This window comes from Bombina bombina, chromosome 7 (genome assembly GCF_027579735.1).
Source record: "Bombina bombina isolate aBomBom1 chromosome 7, aBomBom1.pri, whole genome shotgun sequence".
Lineage (NCBI taxonomy): Eukaryota > Metazoa > Chordata > Amphibia > Anura > Bombinatoridae > Bombina > Bombina bombina.
In genome coordinates, this window is record NC_069505.1 from 442,419,154 (window position 1) to 442,438,626 (window position 19,473).

The window sequence follows — 19,473 nt, forward strand, 5'->3', positions numbered from 1 at the left end:
GAATGAGCCAAGATGGTTTTCATAGATTAAAAGCTTGGTTACTTATTCAAAATCTCCCATTGAAATGCATTGAAATGAGGGTACCAGGTTTGGTGCCTTATTACATGATCAATATAATTTGGCTCGGGCTAGATTGATTCTTTTTCTATAGAGGGATGCCCAATTAGTATTAAACAAGCCAAATGTGAGTGAGCCAAGCTTAAAAGCTTGTTATCTTATTCAGAATTTCCCTATTGAAATTAATGAAAATTATGGTGCCAAATTTAATGATTAATATCATATTAACTTTGCTAATTGTTGTTTAATAAATCATTTATTTCATTAATAAGAAGCTAACTAGAATAGGATGCTGGGTGAATAGTAAGCTAACTTGAATCTTCGAATAAGAAGCTGGCCGAATAAGTAGCTAACTTCAGCATTCGAATAAGAAGCTGGCGGAATAGGGAGCTAACTTCAGCATCATCTCTCTCGTCTCCTGCTACTTAATTTGTTGGCCTGATAATATGATATAAAATTTTAGGCGCCAAATGAGCCTCACAAACAGCAGCCAATCAGCACTCAGACTTTGCCTGACGTCACAACGAATTAGCTTGCAACGTGACGAAATGAAGAGGCGGAGACTAAATAAAAGTGTAAACCTCACCCGATCAAGGGCGGGGTCCGTAGATCACATGTTCTCTGGTACAACCAATAGGGACGAGGGGAGGGACCTTTCCCGGCGCGCTCAGGTTTTGGCGCGAAGTGATCATTTTCGCGCCATTCTCTGAAGTGACCGCCGGTGTTCTGTGTTCTAGCCGTCATGTCTGGTTTTGATGATCCCGGTATTTACTACAGTGACAGCTTTGGTGGAGAACAGCAAACGGGGGATGATGGGCAGGCGAAGAAGACCCAGCTCAAGAAGCGGTTCCGCGAGTTCCTCCGACAGTACCGAGTGGGCACTGACCGCACCGGGTTCACCTTCAAATACAGGTGAGGGCGGCCTCTTAGCACCGCTGGTTACCTATTAGGTAGTATCCTGTCTGGTCTTAGTGCCGAATTCTGCGGTTCCTCAGTGATTAGTAGGTTATTCCTGTACTAATAGCAGCCACAAACATGACCCTATCCGTGCTCACTGTCCCCATGGGCCCTTAGTCATGTGCCTGCTGTCCCCATGGGCCCTTAGTCATGTGCCTGCTGTCCCCATGGGCCCTGGTGTCACTTTGCTGTTCCTTGTGTATCATCTCCATTGTTCAGGTGGTTCCTTCGTGTCATACCAAGTCTTTGCTGCATTGGTGCCCAAATGGCTCGTTGGTTTCATAGAAACTACTGGTGTCTGTCTCTACTGGTTACTTTAACAGTGTACAAAACGCCCTCACATGCTTGAGGGAATCACAGTACTTTTATTGTTGTTTGTATAGGTTGGCACTTACTTAGGACCATTTTCAGAACTTCAGGCATTGAAACCTTAAAGGGACATTATACACTCATTTTTTCTTTGCATAAATGTTTTGTAGATAATCTATTTATATAGCCCATAAAGTTTTTTTTTTTTAAATAAATGTATAGTTTTGCTTATTTTTAAATAACATTGCTCTGATTTTCAGACTCCTAACCAAGCCCCAAAGTTTTATGTGAATACGCTCGACTACCTACTCCAGCTTGCTCCTGTTTGTGTAAAGGGTCTTTTCATATGCAAGAGAAGGGGGAGGGGGGGAGTGTCTTATTTGCCACTTGCAGTGGGCTTTCCAGCTACCTTTTCAACAGAGCCAAACTGACAGCTTCTAAGTAAGTTTTTAAACAGTTTTATACTGGATTTTTATATCAGTATCTGTGCATATTATTCTTTATAGTAGTGTCTATTACATGCAGTTATATGAAAATGAGTGTATACTGTCCCTTTAAAGTGAATGTCAATTTTGATGGTTAAAGAGACACTAAACCCCAAAATTTTCTTTCGTGATTCAGAAAGAGAATTCAATTTTAAACAACTTTACAATTTACTTCTATTATTTAATATGCTTTATCCTTTAGATGTCCTTTGTTAAAGAAATAGCAATGCACATGGGTGAGCCAATAACACAAGGCATCTATTATCAGGCACCAATCAGCAGCTACTGACCCTATCTAGATATGCTATTCAGCAAAGAATATCAAGAGAATGAAGCAAAATAGATAATAGAAGTAAATTAGAAAGTTCTTTAAAATGGCATGCTCTATCTAAATCACGAAAGAGAAAATGTGGGTCTGGTTTTTAAAAATTTGATTAAAAACAGGGGCATTTTATTTCATGAAAATTTACATTTCACTCCTGTTGTGAATAAAAGTACCTTTTTAAACTTGACAGCAGCTCCAGCTTTCTCCCGTCATTGCAAGCCATTTCTGACATCAGAAATGATGGATAGGTCATCCTCAAATCACGGCTTCCCCCGGGGGAATCAGTGTCTGATTCAACGCCGTGATTGGAGGAAGCCGGATTCCTCATTTTAGACCCAGGAAGAGACTTTGCGATGGGTGGAGGATGTTGGAGCTGCTGTCAAGTTTTTAATCAAATTTTTAAAAACCGGGCAGTTAAGCATCAAAATTGACATTCACTTTAAGAAAATTAAACAATATTGATGTCTGGCTCCCAGCATGTGACTGTATCACATGCTTGTATATGTAAAATAAATTAGCGGCCTGACGTTAGCTAGTGCATGCATTAGTTTCAGCTGTGGCTGTAGGGTTTGAATTCAGCAGCTCTTGGCCTCTTACAGAGATGAACTCAAGCGGCACTATAACCTTGGGGAATACTGGATTGAGGTGGAGATGGAGGACCTGGCCAGCTTTGATGAGGATCTAGCAGACTATCTGTACAAGCAGCCCACAGAGCACCTGCAGCTGGTGAGTATTCTGTCAGCAACTGCCCTAATGAATTTGTGCCTTGTGTGAGGGCCTTCACAGCTGTTCATAGCCATTTTTTATGTGACACTTTTCCCTTTCTATCTCACCCCACCCATTTTATATAAACTTTTTACTGTTGTGAAATATAAAACCTTTCTTTTTTCCTTGCACCACTTAGAGCTCACCAGTTCTTATCAGCAGTTGCATTTACAAACCTTTTGTCTCCAGTGCTTTAACTTGCGTGTTTTCTTTTTGTCTAGCTAGAGGAGGCAGCTCAGGAAGTGGCAGATGAAGTCACTCGCCCTCGACCTGCAGGTGAAGAGACTATCCAAGAAATTCAGGTCATGCTGAAGTCTGATGCCAACCCTGCCAACATCCGAAGTCTGAAGGTAACCTTGAACATGGGTTGTACTCACAGGCTGCTGTTATTTTGGATTTCTGATGTTTTTGTTTTTGCTGGAGAGAACTATGACTCCTACTTTTCCTACTGTTTCTGGTTTGTGTCTGTACATGAATATGAGGGCCATTGCTTTCCCAACTGTAAATGTGTATCCTGCCCTCTCCCCTTAAAGTAAATGTTACCTTTGTATCTAATCTATCAGACACCTTAATACCTCCTTTTTGCAGTCAGAACAGATGTCTCACCTGGTGAAAATTCCAGGCATAATCATCGCTGCAACAGCCGTTAGAGCCAAAGCTACCAAAATTTCTATCCAGTGCCGCAGCTGCCGTAACACAATCGGTAACATCTCTGTGCGACCTGGTCTTGAGGGCTATGCCATGCCACGGAAATGCAACACGTGAGTCCTTTATGCCTTGCTCAGTGTGTATACAGAGTGCATGTTACATCAGGGGCACCCTAGTATCTAATTTGTCTTGTGAGAATGAAGGCAAGAAGACTTGTTCTTGCTGCTTTTATAATAATATTTACAACCATATAGGTTTCATTTTTAGAATCGTAACTTTTTGGATTAATTTTACAGCTGTATCAGAAAACTACTGATTTAATTTATACCATTAGTAATAAATAGTTCCTCCCAATTTTCTAAATACCTACCTTTGGTAAATAGGTTAATCACTCATATTTGGATAATGTTTCTGTTGTGCTTTATTTGGGTAATTTTATTTTCCTTTTATTTTTAAATAGTTTTAAAGGGACATAATACCTAAATGTTAAAACATTTGAAAGTGCTGCAGCATAGCTGTAAAAAGCTGACTAGAAAATATCACCTGAACATCTCTATGTAAAAAAGGAAGATATTTTACCTCAAAATGTTTAAGTATTCACACCATTGAAAATGACTTTAAGCAGCCAATCAGTATGCCTGTCCCAGGACCTGCAAAGGAACATGCCTCATGCACACGTTTCAATATTCAGTTTTGGGAAGTGTATTATGAAATCGCATTAAAGTTAAGTGAAATCTCATCAGATCACAGTAAATACAGTTAATGACCTCAGCGATGCTGATTGGTTGCTGTTCATTATTTTTTTTTATTTATTTTTACCAGCAGCTGAAGTATAACTTTTTTTTTTTTTTTTTTACAACAGTGAGCTGAGGAAATTTGAGGTAAAATATCTTTCTTTTTTACATAGAGATATTCAGGTGTTTTCCTGTCAGCTTTTTACAGTTATGCTGCATCACTTTCATGTGATTTAGCAAATAAGTATTTTGTCCCTTTAAAACAATAACATAGATGTCACTTAATTTATACTGCTTACCCCACCCTCCTCACGCTAGATCACTGGTTTCAAACCTGTTCTCATGCGTCCCTAACAGGCCACATTTTGTGGATATCTGAACTAGTGCACAGGGGACATAATCAGCTGATTGATAAACATGGTTATTTCTTTATGACACGATGAGTATACTGATCATCTTAATTACTAATGGGATATTCATCTCCTGGTCAGAAGGAGGCGGCAAAGAGCAGCAGAGCTGTTAAATAGCTCCTCCCCCGTCCCACCCCAGTCATTCTCTTTGCCTACATTAATGATAGGAAGTGGTAATGTGAGGTGTTAGAAAAGATTGTTCAATCAAGAGTTTATTATTTTTAAAGTGGTACAATATTGTGTAGCCGTAGTCCATATCGGTCTCTTCAGTAGAGCAGTGGTGACTTTAGAGCAATGGGAACTTGTGGGACATTTATTCTCACTGCGCCTCCCATGTATTCTTGCTGGCCTGTATGCCTTAGTCTGAGGTAAAAATTACTTAGCATGCTTTTTCCTCCACAGGTCAATGGGAGGGAGAGGACCTCTTAAGCCTGTGAGCTGCCTTGCTGTCAGGCAGAAGTAAAGGTAAGTGCTACTTTATATATTTTCTGGGGAGACCCAGAAAGGAGTACGCACACCATTATCATTACTAAGTGCACAGGGATAGAAGAGGCACTTATGTTGGGACACTAAAAACTCCTAGTCTGGAGAGGTATTGGTACAGCATTTATGTGCTGGGGCTGGGGATCACTTTTGGCTCTGGTGGTTCACACTTTATTTAAGCAGAGTATTGTTTACTCAGCATAAGATAATAGGCAGTACATATTGAATGGAGCTTAATAAGCAGTGCTTATTGTAAGCGATGTAGTACGCCCACGATGGGCTGGTCTTCCGAGTTCGCACCAATTTACTTACGCCTCGGTCAGGAAGACATTCGCGACACAAATTTTTGAAGTGCTGTCTAGAAATGCATGGTCCGTGCAGAGCATGCGTTTCTAGCACCAGTTTGAAAATTGCTACTGCAGTGCACCAGATTGAAAATTTTCTACTGCATCGCTTAGCGGACTCGCAGCCATCCGTTTGCCTGTCAGGTAGGAGCACCTCAGCACAGTAGCTGTGGTGCAGAGGTTTTTTTTTCTCTTTATATTGGTAGTGTAACATTGCAAGTCTTAAGGTAAAAAAGTTGTCACTTTGAATTTAAAGAGACTGTCCAAGAGTCTGACGAGGGTCAAAGTATGCCACAGCTTTCTCCCCAAGCGTCCCAAATTTTACCACCTGCACTTCTGGTCTAGCGCCCGCTGGAGTTACTTTAAAATACATAGCTTCTCTCATGTCTTCTACAATTTCTGATGCATTGTCTGCTTTCCCAATGTTGAAGGGCAAACGTAAGAGGAAAACCAGACATTCAGTGAGTTCTGATGCAATTGTTGCAATTTCGGATGTACCCTCCCAAGGTCACGAAGAGGAGGGTACCGCTGTAGCATCTGAGGGTGAAATCTCAGATTCAGAAAGTTTATTGCTTTTGACAGACTCGGAGGTTGTAACTTTTAGGTTTAAACTATAACACCTGCGCCTGTTGCTCAGGGAGGTTATGGTTACTTTGGACGACTGTGACTCCATGGTAGTGGTTGTCCCTATGAAGTCTAGTAAATTGGACAGATATTTTGAGGTTCGTATTTTCGGACGGATTTACAGTCCCAAAGCGCGAGCTTCGGAGATCATTACTAAGGAATGGGAGAGGCCAGGTATACCGTTTTCTCCCTCTCCTATTTTTAAGAAGATGTTTCCCATAGCTGACTCTTTCAAGGAGGCTTGGCAAACAGTTCCTAAGGTGGAAGGGGCTGTTTCCACCCTAGCCAAGAGAACTACTATTCCCATAGAGGATAGTTGTGCTTTCAGAGATCCTATGGACAAGAAGTTAGAGGGTCTACTTAAGAAGATTTGTTTACCAGGGTCTGCAATGGCAGCCAGCTGCGTACATTGCTACCGCCACTAGTGGGGCGGCTTATTGGTTTGATGCACTGTCTGAGTCTCTCAGGACTGAGACTCCCTTGGAGGAGATCCTAGACAGGATAAAGGCTCTGAAGCTAGCTAATGCCTTTATTATGGACGCTTCACTTCAAATTTTTAAGCTGGGAGCTAAGATTTTGGGTTTCTCTATTCTAGCCCGCAGAGCTTTATGGTTAAAGCCTTGGCCTGCGGATGTTTCCTCTAAGTCCTAAGCTTCTGGCTATTCCTTACAAGGGCAAGACCTTGTTTGGACCTGGTCTTTCAGAAATTTTCTGATATCACGGAAGGTAAGGGTTATCTTTTCCCTCAAGATAAGAGAAACAAAGGACAGAGCAATTTTTTTTATTCCTTTTGAAATTTCAAAGGAAATTCTTCATCTTCCTCCTCTAAGCAGGAACAATCCAAACCTGCATGGGGACCTAACCCGTCTTGAACTAAGGAAAAGCAATCCAAGAAGCCTGATATTGAATCCAAGAGAGCATGTAAGGCATGCCCCCGATCCAGGACTGGATCTTGTAGGGGGCAGACTTTTTCCTTCTTCGCTCAGGTTTGGGTTCAGGATCCCTGGGCAATAGAGATTGTGTCCCAGGGATACAAGCTAGAGTTCAAAAGTTTTCCTCCCAGAGGCAGGTTTCTTCTTTCAAGATTATCTGCAAACCAGACAAAAAGAGGCGTTCATACATTGTGTAAGAGACCTCTTTGCCCTGGGAGTGATTGTTCCTGTTCCAGTACTGGAACAGGGCCAGGGTTTTTATTCCAATCTGTGGTTTCCAAAAAGGAGGGAACCTTCAGACCATTTTTAGACCTCCAAGAGTCTAAAAAAAATTCTAAGGGTTCCATCCTTCAAGATGGAAAGTATTTGTTCTATCCTTCCCTTAATCCAGGAGGGTCAATTTATGACAACAGTGGATTTAAAGGACGCGTACCTACATGTCCCTATTCACAGGTATCATCACACAAGTTCCTGAGGCTTGCCTTCCAGGACAAACACTTCCAGTTCGCGGCTTTTCCTTTCGGCCTGGCCACTGTTCCCAGAATTTTCACAAAGGTTCTGTGGTCTCTGTTGGCGGTACTTCGGTCACGGGACATTGGGGTGGCGCCTTATCTGGACGACATTCTAGTCCAGGCCCCATCTTTTCAATAAGCTCCCACACAGACAGTGTTATCTCTCCTGAACTCATGGGTGGAAGGTAAATTTGGAAAAGAGTTCCCTTGTTCCAGACACAAGTCACCTTCTTGGGAACCATAATAGACTCACTGTCTAAGAAGATTTTTCTGACAGAAGTCAGGAAATCAAAGATTATCAATACTGGTCTAGTCTTTCAGTCCACTCCTCGGCCGTCAGTGGCTCAGTGCATGGAGTTAATCGGACTGAAGGTGGTGGCAATGGACCTCATCCCGTTTGCTCGCTTCCATCTCAGACCTCTGCAGTTAAGCATACTCAGGCAATGGAACAGAGGTTATGCAGACTTGTCTCCTCGAATAAATCTGAAGCAGGAGACAAGGGACTCTCTTCAATGGTGACTGTCTCTGGATCATCTCTCCCAGGGAACCTGCGTTCACAGACCATCTTGGGTGATTGTGACAACAGATGCCAGCCTTCTGGGGTGGGGAGCTGTCGGGTCTCCCTAAAGGCTCAGGGAGTTTGGACTCAGTCTGTTCTTCCTATAAACATTCTATAACTGAGAGCAATCTTCAATGCCCGCCTGGCCCCAGTTAGCCTCACTCCGGTTTATCAGGTTCCAGTCGGACAGCATAACTTCAGTGGCTTACATCAATCATCAGGGAGGATTTCTTCCTAAGGTTGTTTCTGATCAAAACATTAATAAGGAGATTGTTGTTCCCTCTTTGTGTCCTAATCCTTCTCAGAACGAACAACTTCTGCACAATTTAGACGTGGTCTGTGCTTTAAACTTTTACCTACAGGCGACTAAGGACTTTTGTCAGTCTTCTTTTGTTTGTGATTTTCTCAGGAAAACTTAAGGAACAGAAAGCTACGGCTACTTTCTTTTTGGCTGAAGAGCATCATACGTTTTGCATATGAGACTGCTGGACAGCAGCCTTCCGAGAGGGTTACGGCTCATTCCACGAGGTCTGTTGCTTCCTCATGGGCATTCAAAAACGAAGCTTCTGTGGAACAGATTTGCAAGGCTGCAACTTGGTCTTCTCTTCATACTTTTTCCAAATTCTGCAAATTTGACACTTTTGCCTCGGCTGAGGCTGCTTTTGCGAGAGAGGTTCTTCAAGCAGTGGTGCCTTCCATTTTAGGTTCCCTGTCTTGTCCCTCCCGTATCATTTGTGTACTCTAGCTTGGGTATTGAATCCCATTAGTAATTAAGATGACTCATCATGTCATAAAAAAGAAAAGAACATTACCTGATTTATTTCTTTTTTGACACGAGTCCACGGCCCACCCTGTTCTTGTAAGACAGGTTGTGGGTTATTGTAAACTTTAGACACCCCTGCACATTGGCTTTTCATTTCTTTCCTTAAAGGGACAGTATACACTCATTTTCATATAATTGCATGTAATAGACACTACTATAAAGAATAAGATGCACAGATACTGATATAAAAATCCAGTATAAAACAGTTTAAAAACGTACTTAGAAACTGTCAGTTTTGCTCTGTTGAAAAGGTAGCTGGAAAGCCCACTGCAATTGGCAAATAAGACACTCCACCCTCCCCCTTCTTTTGCATATGAAAAGACCCTTTACACAAACAGGTGCAAGCTGGAGAAGGTAGCTGATGGTATTCACATAAAACTTTGGGGCTTGGTTAGGAGTCTGAAAATCAGAGCAATGTTATTTAAAAAATAAGCAAAACTACATTTATTTAAAAAAAACAAACTTTATGGGCTATATAAATCATCTACAAAACATTTATGCAAAGAAAAAATGAGTGTATAATGTCCCTTTAAGTTCGGTCGAATGACTGGAGTGGGAGGGACGGGAGGAGCTATTTAACAGCTCTGCTGTGGTGCTCTATGCTGCCTCCTGCTGACCAGTAGGTGAATATCCCATTAGTAGTTAAAATGATCCGTCGACTCATCGTGTCAAAAGAAATTTATCAGGTAAGCATAAATTTTCTTTTTATCTGCTCTCATCCAAGGTTATCCGGGAGGCCTGAGGGACAGGTTTGAAAAACAGTGCGCTAGAGCAATCTTTTCTCAACCTAAGTGAGCTCAAGGCCTTGCAAATTATAACCAAACTTGTTCAGTGCAAGTAGTGTGTATAGCTCCTCCCTTCCCTCCCACTCCAGTCATTCTCTTTGCCTGTGTTAGTGATAGGAAGAGGTAAAGTAAGGTGTTAGTATAGATTCTTCAATCAAGAATTTTTATTATTTTTAAATGGTACCAGTGTGTGCTATTTTTCTCAAGGCTAGAGCTGCAGGCTTTTAAGCAATGGATGGTGGAGACTTTCATTCTTTCAAGCGACTCCCATATTGTTTTCTGCCCTGCTGATGGTCTTAGCAGATATCATCTAAGACCCTGTTTGTCCACACAGATCTGCTGGAGGTGACGAAAAGAACATCTTCATTGTGTGGGACAGCCTCATACTGCGTTCGGTATTAAGGTATGTATAGTCATTTGTTTCTGGGGAGACTGTAGTATCTCAGAACAGACTGGCACTTATTCCCTATACCGGGAAGGGGTAATCAGTTTGCACAGGGTAAGATTGTGTGCATGGGTATCCCCTCTATATTAGGTGAAGTTCAGCAGGTGCTATCAGGGTCCTAAAAAAGGTTTAATCTGGTGGATGTGTTTAGATTGTGGGCTTGACGCTGGGAGATTGTGGCAGCTAAGTGTCCTAACAGTAACTTTTAATGAAATCTAATGTTTGGACAGGAGAGTGTGTTTTGAGGGGGCACATTGGCAACTCTTAACTTGTTGATTGCATGGTTTCCGACATTTTTATTCCCATGCGGTTCTTACTGTGGCCGGGGACTTAATTCCGCCCACGATGGGCGGGGCTTAGCGTTTTGCGCACTTAGACGCGCACTTGCTATCCGTATCCTGACTGTTGAGAGAGAGAGGTTCTTCAGGGCTCCGGTGTGGCCTAAGACAGCTTGTGTTTGCAATCTCACAAGCTGTCTTAGGAGCGCCGTTCACGGAGGTCTATTAAGGACTCGTGGGGGCAGGTAGGCGCCGCAGGAGAGCTGTGGCGAGGTGCAAGTGCTTAATTAAGTCTATAAGGCTTTATACATAATTTGACTGTACAGAATACAGGACAACCTTCTAAAAGTATTATGGTGCTTCCCTGTTATTGCATGTTTATTGCGGAGCAGTAAAAAAACTAAACGGCTTTAATCACATTTAAAACAACCAATATTGCTGGGGTTTTTTTTTTGTCATGGCTGACCTTCAGGAAAGTTAATGTTCTATGTGTTTAGATGCCAATATGGAACCCCCTATTTTTTGTCCCTCATGTACTGAGAGGGCTTTACAGTTTAAGGAACAAATTTTTTTTAATGCAAGTGTATCTAAAAATGTTTCTCAGCCTGATGAGACTCGGTGTATGCCGCAACTTTCTCCCCAAGCGTCACAAACTTTAACGCCCGCTCAAGCAACGTTGTGTTCTTAAACTGCGTCCACTTCATTCACTCTGCAGGATATGGCTGCAGTTATGTCATCGACTCTTATAGAAGTTTTATCTAAGTTGCCAGTTTTACAAGGCAAACGCAGTAGGACAGAGGCCCATGTGGTCCCTAGACTTCTGATGCTTTGATGGCTATCTCTGATGTACCATCCCAGGGCTTTGTATTGGCGGGGTAGGGAGGCCCTGTCTGAGGGGGAACTGTCTGACTCAGGAAGTGCATTGCCCCCGACAGATTTGGATGTCATGTCCTTCAGATTTAAGCTTGAACACCTCTTTTACTGCGAGAGGTTTTGGTGACTCTGGACGACTGACTCTATTGTGGTCCCACCAGAGAAATTGTGTAAGGTGGACAAATACTTAGAGGTCCCTTATTCCAATGTTTTTCCGGATCCTAAGAGAATTTCGGAAATGATTGCAAGGGAATGGGAAGAGACCGGGTATCCCGTTCTCCCCTTCCCCTATTTTTTTAAATTACAATGACATATATATATATATATTTTTTTTTTTTTTTTTTTTTTTTTATTAAGACAATAGTAGAGCAAAACATAAACATGAACATACGTACCCTTCCCCTATTTTTAAGAAAATGTACCCTATAGCTGACACCGTTCGGGACTCTTGGCAGACAGTCCCTAAGGTGGATGGAGCTATCTCTACCCTGGCGAAGCGTACGACTATTCCTATCGAGGACAGTTGTGCTTTAAAACACCCCATGGAAATGAAGTTGGAAGGTCTTCTCAAAAAAACTCATCAAGGGTTTTTATTGCAACCGGCGGCCTGCATTGTAACAGTCACGACTGCGGCTGCTTTTTGGTTTGACGCTCTAGAAGAGTCTCTTAGAACGGAGACATCTTTAGAGGAGAAATACAGGACAGAATTAAGGCCCTTAAGCTGGCTAATTCTTTTTACAGATGCTTCCTTTCAGATCACCAAATTAGCGGCTAAGAGTTTGGGATTCTCCATCTTAGCACAAAGAGCTTTATGGTTAAAATCTTGGTCTGCAGATGTGTCCTCTAAATCCAAGCTTTTGGCTATTCCTTTCAAGGGAAAGACCCTATTCGGGCCTGACTTGAAGGAAATCATTTCTGATATTACGGAAGGTAAGGGTTATCTCCTCCCTCAAGACAAAACATCTAAGCAAAGGGGACGACAGAGTAATTTTCGTTCCTTTCGTAATTTCAAAGGAGTTCCCCCTTCCTCTTCCGCTAAACAGGGAGGGGAATTATTCACAAGCCAAGCCCACCTGGAGACCCAACCAGGCTTGGAACAAGGGTAAACAACCCAAGAAGCCCGCTGCTGCTCCCAAGACAGCATGAAGGGTCGGCCCCCGATCCAAGACCGGATCTGGTAGGGGCAGACTTTCTTTGTCCAGCTTGGATAAGACATTCAGGATCCCTGGACACTAGAAATCATGTCTCAATGGTATCCGTTGGAGGGGAAGGTTTCTTCTTTCATGATTGTCTGTAGACCAGATAAAGAGGTGTTCTTGCGTTGTGTAAAAAACCTCTCCACTATGGGAGTAATTTGTCCCGTTCCAATACAGGGGGAGGGGTTTTACTCAAATATTTTTGTGGTTCCCAAAAAAGAGGGAACATTCCGACCCATTTTAGATCTCAAGAGTCTAAACAAGTTTCTCAGAGTTCCATCCTTCAAGATGGATACTATTCGAACTATTCTTCCAATGATCCAGGAGGGTCAATATATGACTACCATGGACTTAAAGCATGCATATCTTCATATTCCTATCCACAGAGATCATCACAAGTTCCTGAGGTTTGCCTTTCTGGACAAACATTTTCAGTTTGTGGCCCTTCCTTTCAAGCTGGCCACGGCACCCAGAATCTTCACAAAGGTTCTAGGGTCTCTGTTGGTGGTTCTCAAGCCGCGGGGCATTGCAGTGGCACCTTATCTGGACGATATTCTGATCCAGGCGTCTTATCAGCTGACAGTCTCATACCGACATGGTTCTATCCTTTCTAAGGACTCGCGGGTGGAAGGGGAATCTAGAAAAGAGTTCACTAATTCCACAGACAAGGGTTCCTTTCTTGGGAACTCTAATAGACTCTCTATGAAAATCTTTTTGACGGAAGTCAGAAAGTTTAACATTCTGAATAAATGCCGATCCCTTCAGTCTAATCCTCGGCCATCAGTGGCTCAGTGCATGGAGGTAATTGGATTGATGGTGGCTGCAATGGACATCATTCAGTTTGCTCGTTTTCATCTCTGACCTCTACAACTGAGCATGCTCAGACAATGGAATGGTGATTATGCAAATTTGTCTCCTCAAATAGATCTGGATCAGGAGACGAGGGACTTTCTTTTTTGGTGGTTGTCGCCGGATCATCTGTCCCAAGGGACGTGCTTCCGCAGACCCTCATGGGTGATAGTGACAACGGATGCCAGCCTACTAGGATGGGGTGCAGTTTGGAATTCCCTGAAGGCTCAGGGTGTGGACTCGGAGTCTCTACTTCCCATCAATATTCTGGAGTTGAGGGCCGTATTCAATGCGCTTCAGGCTTGGCCTCAGTTGGCTTCGGCCAAATTCATCCGATTTCAGTCGGACAACATAACGACTGTGGCTTACATCAATCAGGGATAAACAAGGAGTTCCTTAGCAATGACAGAAGTATCCAAGATAATTTGGTGGGCGGAAGCTCACTCTTGTTATCTGTCGGCAATCTACATCCCAGGAGTGGACAACTGGGAAGCGGATTTTTTTTGAGCAGACAAACGTTTCATCCGGGGGAATGGGAACTCCATCCGCAGGTCTTTGACAACCTGATTCTCAGATGGGGCAGACCGGAGCTGGATCTTATGGCATCTCGTTAGAATGCCAAGCTCCCGAAATACGGATCCAGGTCCAGGGATCCTCAGGCCGAACTGATAGACGCCTTGGTCGTTCAACCTAGCTTATGTGTTTCTGCCGTTTGCTCTCCTTCCCCGGGTGATTGCTCGAGTCAAACAGGAGAGGGCTTGGGTGATTCTCATCGCTCCTGCGTGGGCTTGCAGGACTTGGTATGCCGCTCTGGTAAACATGTCGTCTCTGCCGCCGTCTAAGCTTCCATTGAGGCAGGACCTTCTCATTCAGGGACCCTTCCATCATCCGAATCTAATTTCTCTACAGCTGACTGCTTGGAGATTGAACGCTTGATTTTTATCTAAGCGAGGGTTCTCTGATTCGGTCATTGATACCTTGATCCAGGCACGTAAGCCTGTTACTAGAAAGATTTACCATAAGATATGGCGTAAATATCTATTGGTGCGAATCCAAGAGCTACTCATGGACTAAGATTAGGATTCCTAGGATTTTATCTTTTCTCCAAGAAGGATTGGAGAAAGGGTTATCAGCAAGTTCCTTAAAGGGACAGATTTCTGCTTTATCTATTTTGCTACACAACGTCTGGCAGATATTCCGGATGTTCAATCTTTTTGTCAGACTCTGACTAGGATCAGGCCTGTTTTTAAGACCTATTGCTCCTCGGAGTTTGAATTTAGTTTTTAATGTTCTTCAAGGGGTTCCGTTTGAACCTATGCATTCCATAGATATTAAATTGTTATCTTGGAAAGTTTTTTTTTATTTTTGGTTGCAATTTCTTCTGCTCGCAGGGATTGAGCTTTCGGCATTACAATGTGATTCTCCTTACCTTATTTTTCATTCCGATAAGGTAGTGTTACATACCAAACCTGGTTTTCTTCCTAAGGTTGTTTCCAACAAAAATATATATAGCTCCTCCCCTCACTGCCATATCAAGTCATTCTCTTGCAACTCAACAAAGATGGACGTAGTAAGAGGAGAGTGGTGTATTATAGTTAGTTTTTTAACTTCAATCAAAAGTTTGTTATTTTTAAATGGTACCGGAGTGTACTGTTTCATCTCAGGCAGCATTAGAAGAAGAATCTGCCTGTGATTTCTATGATCTTAGCAGAAGTAACTAAGATCCGTTGCTGTTCTCACATATTCTGAGGAGTGAGGTAACTTCAGAGAGGGAATGGCGTGCAGGTTTTCCTGCAATAAGGTATGTGCAGTTAATATTTTTCTAGGGATGAAATTTGCTAGAAAATGCTGCTGATACCGGATTAATGTAAGTAAAGCCTTAAATGCAGTGATAGCGACTGGTATCAGGCTTAATAGAGATACCTACTCTTATAAAAGTGTAATATAAAACGTTTGCTGGCATGTTTAATCGTTTTTATATATGTTTGGTGACAAAACTTATTGGGGCCTAGTTTTTTTTTCCACATCGCTGGTTTGATTTTTGCCTAGAAACAGTTCCTGAGGCTTTCCACTGTTGCAATATGAGTGGGAAGGGCCTATTTTAGTGCTTTTCTGTGCAGATAAAAATACTGACAGACATTCAGCTTCTTCCTGCATGATCCAGGTCATCTCTGAAGGGCTCAAAAGGCTTCAAAGTCGTGTTTGAGGAGGGTAACAATCACAGTAGACTGTGGCAGTTGTTGTAACTGTGTTTAAAAAACGTTTTTGTCATTTATTATTCTGTTTTTGTTATTAAGGGGTTAATCATCCATTTGCAAGTGGGTGCAATTCTCTGCTGACTTGTTATACACTGTAAAAATGTTGTTAGTGTAACTGCCTTTTTTCACTGTTTCAAATTTTGGCAAAATTTGTTTCTCTTAAAGGCACAGTAACGTTTTTTTATATTCCTTGTTAACTTGCTTTAAAGTGTTTTCCAAGCTTGCTAGTCTCATTGCTAGTCTGTACAAACATGTCTGAAACAGAGGATACTTGTTCATTATGTTTAAAAGCCATGGTGGAGCCCCATAGGAGAATGTGTACTAAATGTATTGATTTCACCTTAAACAGTAAAGATCAGTCTTTATCTATAAAAGAATTGTCACCAGAGGGGTCTGTCGAGGGGGAAGTTATGCCGACTAACTCTCCCCACGTGTCGGACCCTTCGCCTCCCGCTCAAGGGACGCACGCTAATATGGCGCCAAGTACATATGGGACGCCCATAGCGATTACTTTGCAGGACATGGCTGCAATCATGAATAATACCCTGTCAGAGGTATTATCCAGATTGCCTGAATTGAGAGGCAAGCGCGATAGCTCTGGCGTTAGACGAGATACAGAGCGCGTAAATGCTGTAAGAGCCATGTCTGATACTGCGTCACAATATGCAGAACCTGAGGACGGAGAGCTTCAGTCTGTGGGTGACGTCTCTGAATCGGGGAGACCTGATTCAGAGATTTCTAATTTTAAATTTAAGCTTGAGAACCTCCGTGTATTGCTTGGGGAGGTATTGGCTGCTCTGAATGACTGTGACACAATTGCAGTGCCAGAGAAATTGTGTAGGCTGGATAAATACTATGCAGTGCCGGTGAGTACTGATGTTTTTCCAATACCTAAAAGGCTTACAGAAATTATTAGTAAGGAGTGGGATAGGCCCGGTGTGCCCTTTTCCCCACCTCCTATATTTAGAAAAATGTTTCCAATAGATGCCACTACACGGGACTTATGGCAGACTGTCCCTAAGGTGGAGGGAGCAGTTTCTACTTTAGCAAAGCGTACCACTATCCCGGTTGAGGACAGTTGTGCTTTTTCAGATCCAATGGATAAAAAAATTGGAGGGTTACCTTAAGAAAATGTTTATTCAACAAGGTTTTATTTTACAGCCCCTTGCATGCATTGCGCCTGTCACTGCTGCGGCGGCATTCTGGTTTGAGGCCCTGGAAGAGGCCATCCATACAGCTCCATTGACTGAAATTGTTGACAAGCTTAGAACGCTTAAGCTAGTTAACTCATTTGTTTCTGATGCCATTGTTCATTTGACTAAACTAACGGCTAAGAATTCCGGATTCGCCATCCAGGCACGTAGGGCGCTATGGCTCAAATCCTGATCAGCTGATGTGACTTCAAAGTCTAAATTACTCAAAATTCCTTTCAAGGGGCAGACCTTATTCGGGCCTGGTTTGAAAGAAATTATTGCTGACATTACTGGAGGTAAGGGTCATACCCTTCCTCAGGACATGGCCAAATCAAAGGCCAAACAGTCTAATTTTCGTGCCTTTCGAAATTTCAAGGCAGGTGCAGCATCAACTTCCTCTGCTTCAAAACAAGAGTGAACTTTTGCTCAATCCAAGCAGGCCTGGAAACCTAACCAGTCCTGGAACAACAAGGGAGATTTCACCTTTCAAGATTATCTGCAAACCAGATAAAGAAAGAGGCATTCCTAAGCTGCGTACAAGATCTCCTTGTAATGGGAGTGATCCATCCAGTTCCGCGGACGTAACAAGGACAGGGGTTTTATTCAAATATGTGGTTCCCAAAAAAGAGGGAACCTTCAGACCAATTTTGGATTTAAAGATCCTAAACAAATTCCTCAGAGTTCCGTCATTCAAGATGGAAACTATTTGAACCATTTTACCCATGATCCAAGAGGGTCAGTACATGACCACAGTGGACTTAAAGGATTCCTTCCTTCACATTCCGATTCACAAGAATCATCATCGGTTCCTGAGGTTTGCCTTTCTAGACAGGCCTTACCAATTTGTAGCGCTTCCATTCGGGTTGTCTACAGCACCAAGAATTTTTACAAAGGTTCTGGGCTCACTACTGGCGGTCCTAAGACCGCAAGGCATAGCGCTGGCTCCTTACCTGGACGATATCCTGATACAGGCGTCAAGCTTTCAAATTGCCTAATCTCATACAGAGATGGTTCTGGCATTCCTGAGGTCGCATGGGTGGAAAGTGAACAAAGAAAAGAGTTCTCTATCTCCTCTCACGAGGGTTTCCTTCCTAGGGACTCTAATAGATTCTGTAGAAATGAAAATTTACCTGACTGAGTCCAGGTTATCAAAACTTCTAAATGCTTGCCGTGTTCTCCATTCCTTGCCCCACGGTGGCTCAGTGCATGGAAGTAATCGACTTAATGGTAGCGGCGATGGACATAGTGCCATTTGCGCGCCTGCATCTCAGACCGCTGCAATTATGCATGCTCAGTCTGTGGAATGGGGATTACACAGATTTGTCCCCTCTACTAAATCTGGATCAGGAAACCAGAGATTCTCTTCTCTGGTGGTTCTCGGGCCCATCTGTCCAAGGGTATGACCTTTCGCAGACCAGATTGGACAATTGTAACAGATGCCAGCCTTCTAGGTTGGGGTGCAGTCTGGAACTACTCCCTGAAGGCTCAGGGTTCATGGACTCAGGAGGAGAAACTCCTCCCAATAAATATTCTGGAGTTAAGAGCAATATTCAATGCTCTTCTGGCTTGGCCTCGGCTAGCAACACTGAGGTTCATCAGATTTCAGTCGGACAACATCACGACTGTGGCTTACATCAACCATCAAGGGGGAACCAGGAGTTCCCTAGCGATGTCAGAAGTCTCCAAGATAATTCGCTGGGCGGAGACTCACTCTTGCCACCTGTCAGCGATCCATATCCCAGGTGTAGAGAACTGGGAGGCGGATTTTCTAAGTCGTCAGACATTTCATCCTGGGGAATTGTAACTCCATCCGGAGGTGTTTGCTCAATTGGTTCTCCGTTGGGGCAAACCAGAATTGGATCTCATGGCGTCTCGCCAGAACGCCAAGCTTCCTTGTTACGGATCCAGGTCCAGGGACCCAGAAGCGGCACTGATAGATGCTCTAGCAGCGCCTTGGTTCTTCAACCTGGCTTATGTATTTCCACCGTTTCCTCTGCTCCCTCGTCTGATTGCCAAAATCAAACAGGAAAGAGCATCGGTGATATTGATAGCGCCTGCGTGGCCACACATGACCTGGTATGCAGACCTAGTGGACATGTCATCCTTTCCACCATGGACTCTGCCTCTGAGACAAGACCTTCTAATACAGTGATTTTTAACCTTTTTTTTGCCGTGGCACACTTTTTTACATTAAAAAATCCTGTGGCACACCACCATCCCAAAATTTAAAAAAAATCACACATTGTAGCCTAATACAGCATATATATATATACACATACACACAAACACACACATACTGTATGTATTGTGCTGTTATGCCATGCCTCCTACAAACTACCGCTGCACTGGGAGTAAAAAACAAGCAAAGTTTAAAAAAATATGTCACACTGTTGTCAGTCTGCCGTGGCACACCTGAGGATCTCTCACGGCACACTGGTTGAAAAACACTGTTCTAATACAAGGTCCTTTCAATCATCCGAATCTACTTTCTCTGAGACTGACTGCATGGAGATTGAACGCTTGATCCTATCAAAGCGTGGCTTCTCCGAGTCAGTAATTGATACCTTAATACAGGCACGAGAGCCTGTCACCAGGAAAATTTACCACAAGATATGGTGTAAATATCTTC

At 42.9% G+C, this 19,473-nt stretch overlaps 1 protein-coding gene across 1 annotated transcript in view; it reads left to right on the top strand.

Annotated features, from left to right (window-relative positions):
• Positions 1-747: 747 nt before the first annotated feature.
• Positions 748-19,473, top strand: part of MCM5 (minichromosome maintenance complex component 5) — a 47,931-nt gene continuing 29,205 nt past the window's right edge. The window contains exons 1-4 of the mRNA XM_053721381.1: positions 748-969; positions 2,733-2,859; positions 3,120-3,248; positions 3,487-3,659. Coding sequence (XP_053577356.1) covers positions 800-969; positions 2,733-2,859; positions 3,120-3,248; positions 3,487-3,659 — 599 coding nt within the window. The 5' untranslated portion in view covers positions 748-799. The remainder of the gene's footprint in view (positions 970-2,732; positions 2,860-3,119; positions 3,249-3,486; positions 3,660-19,473) is intronic.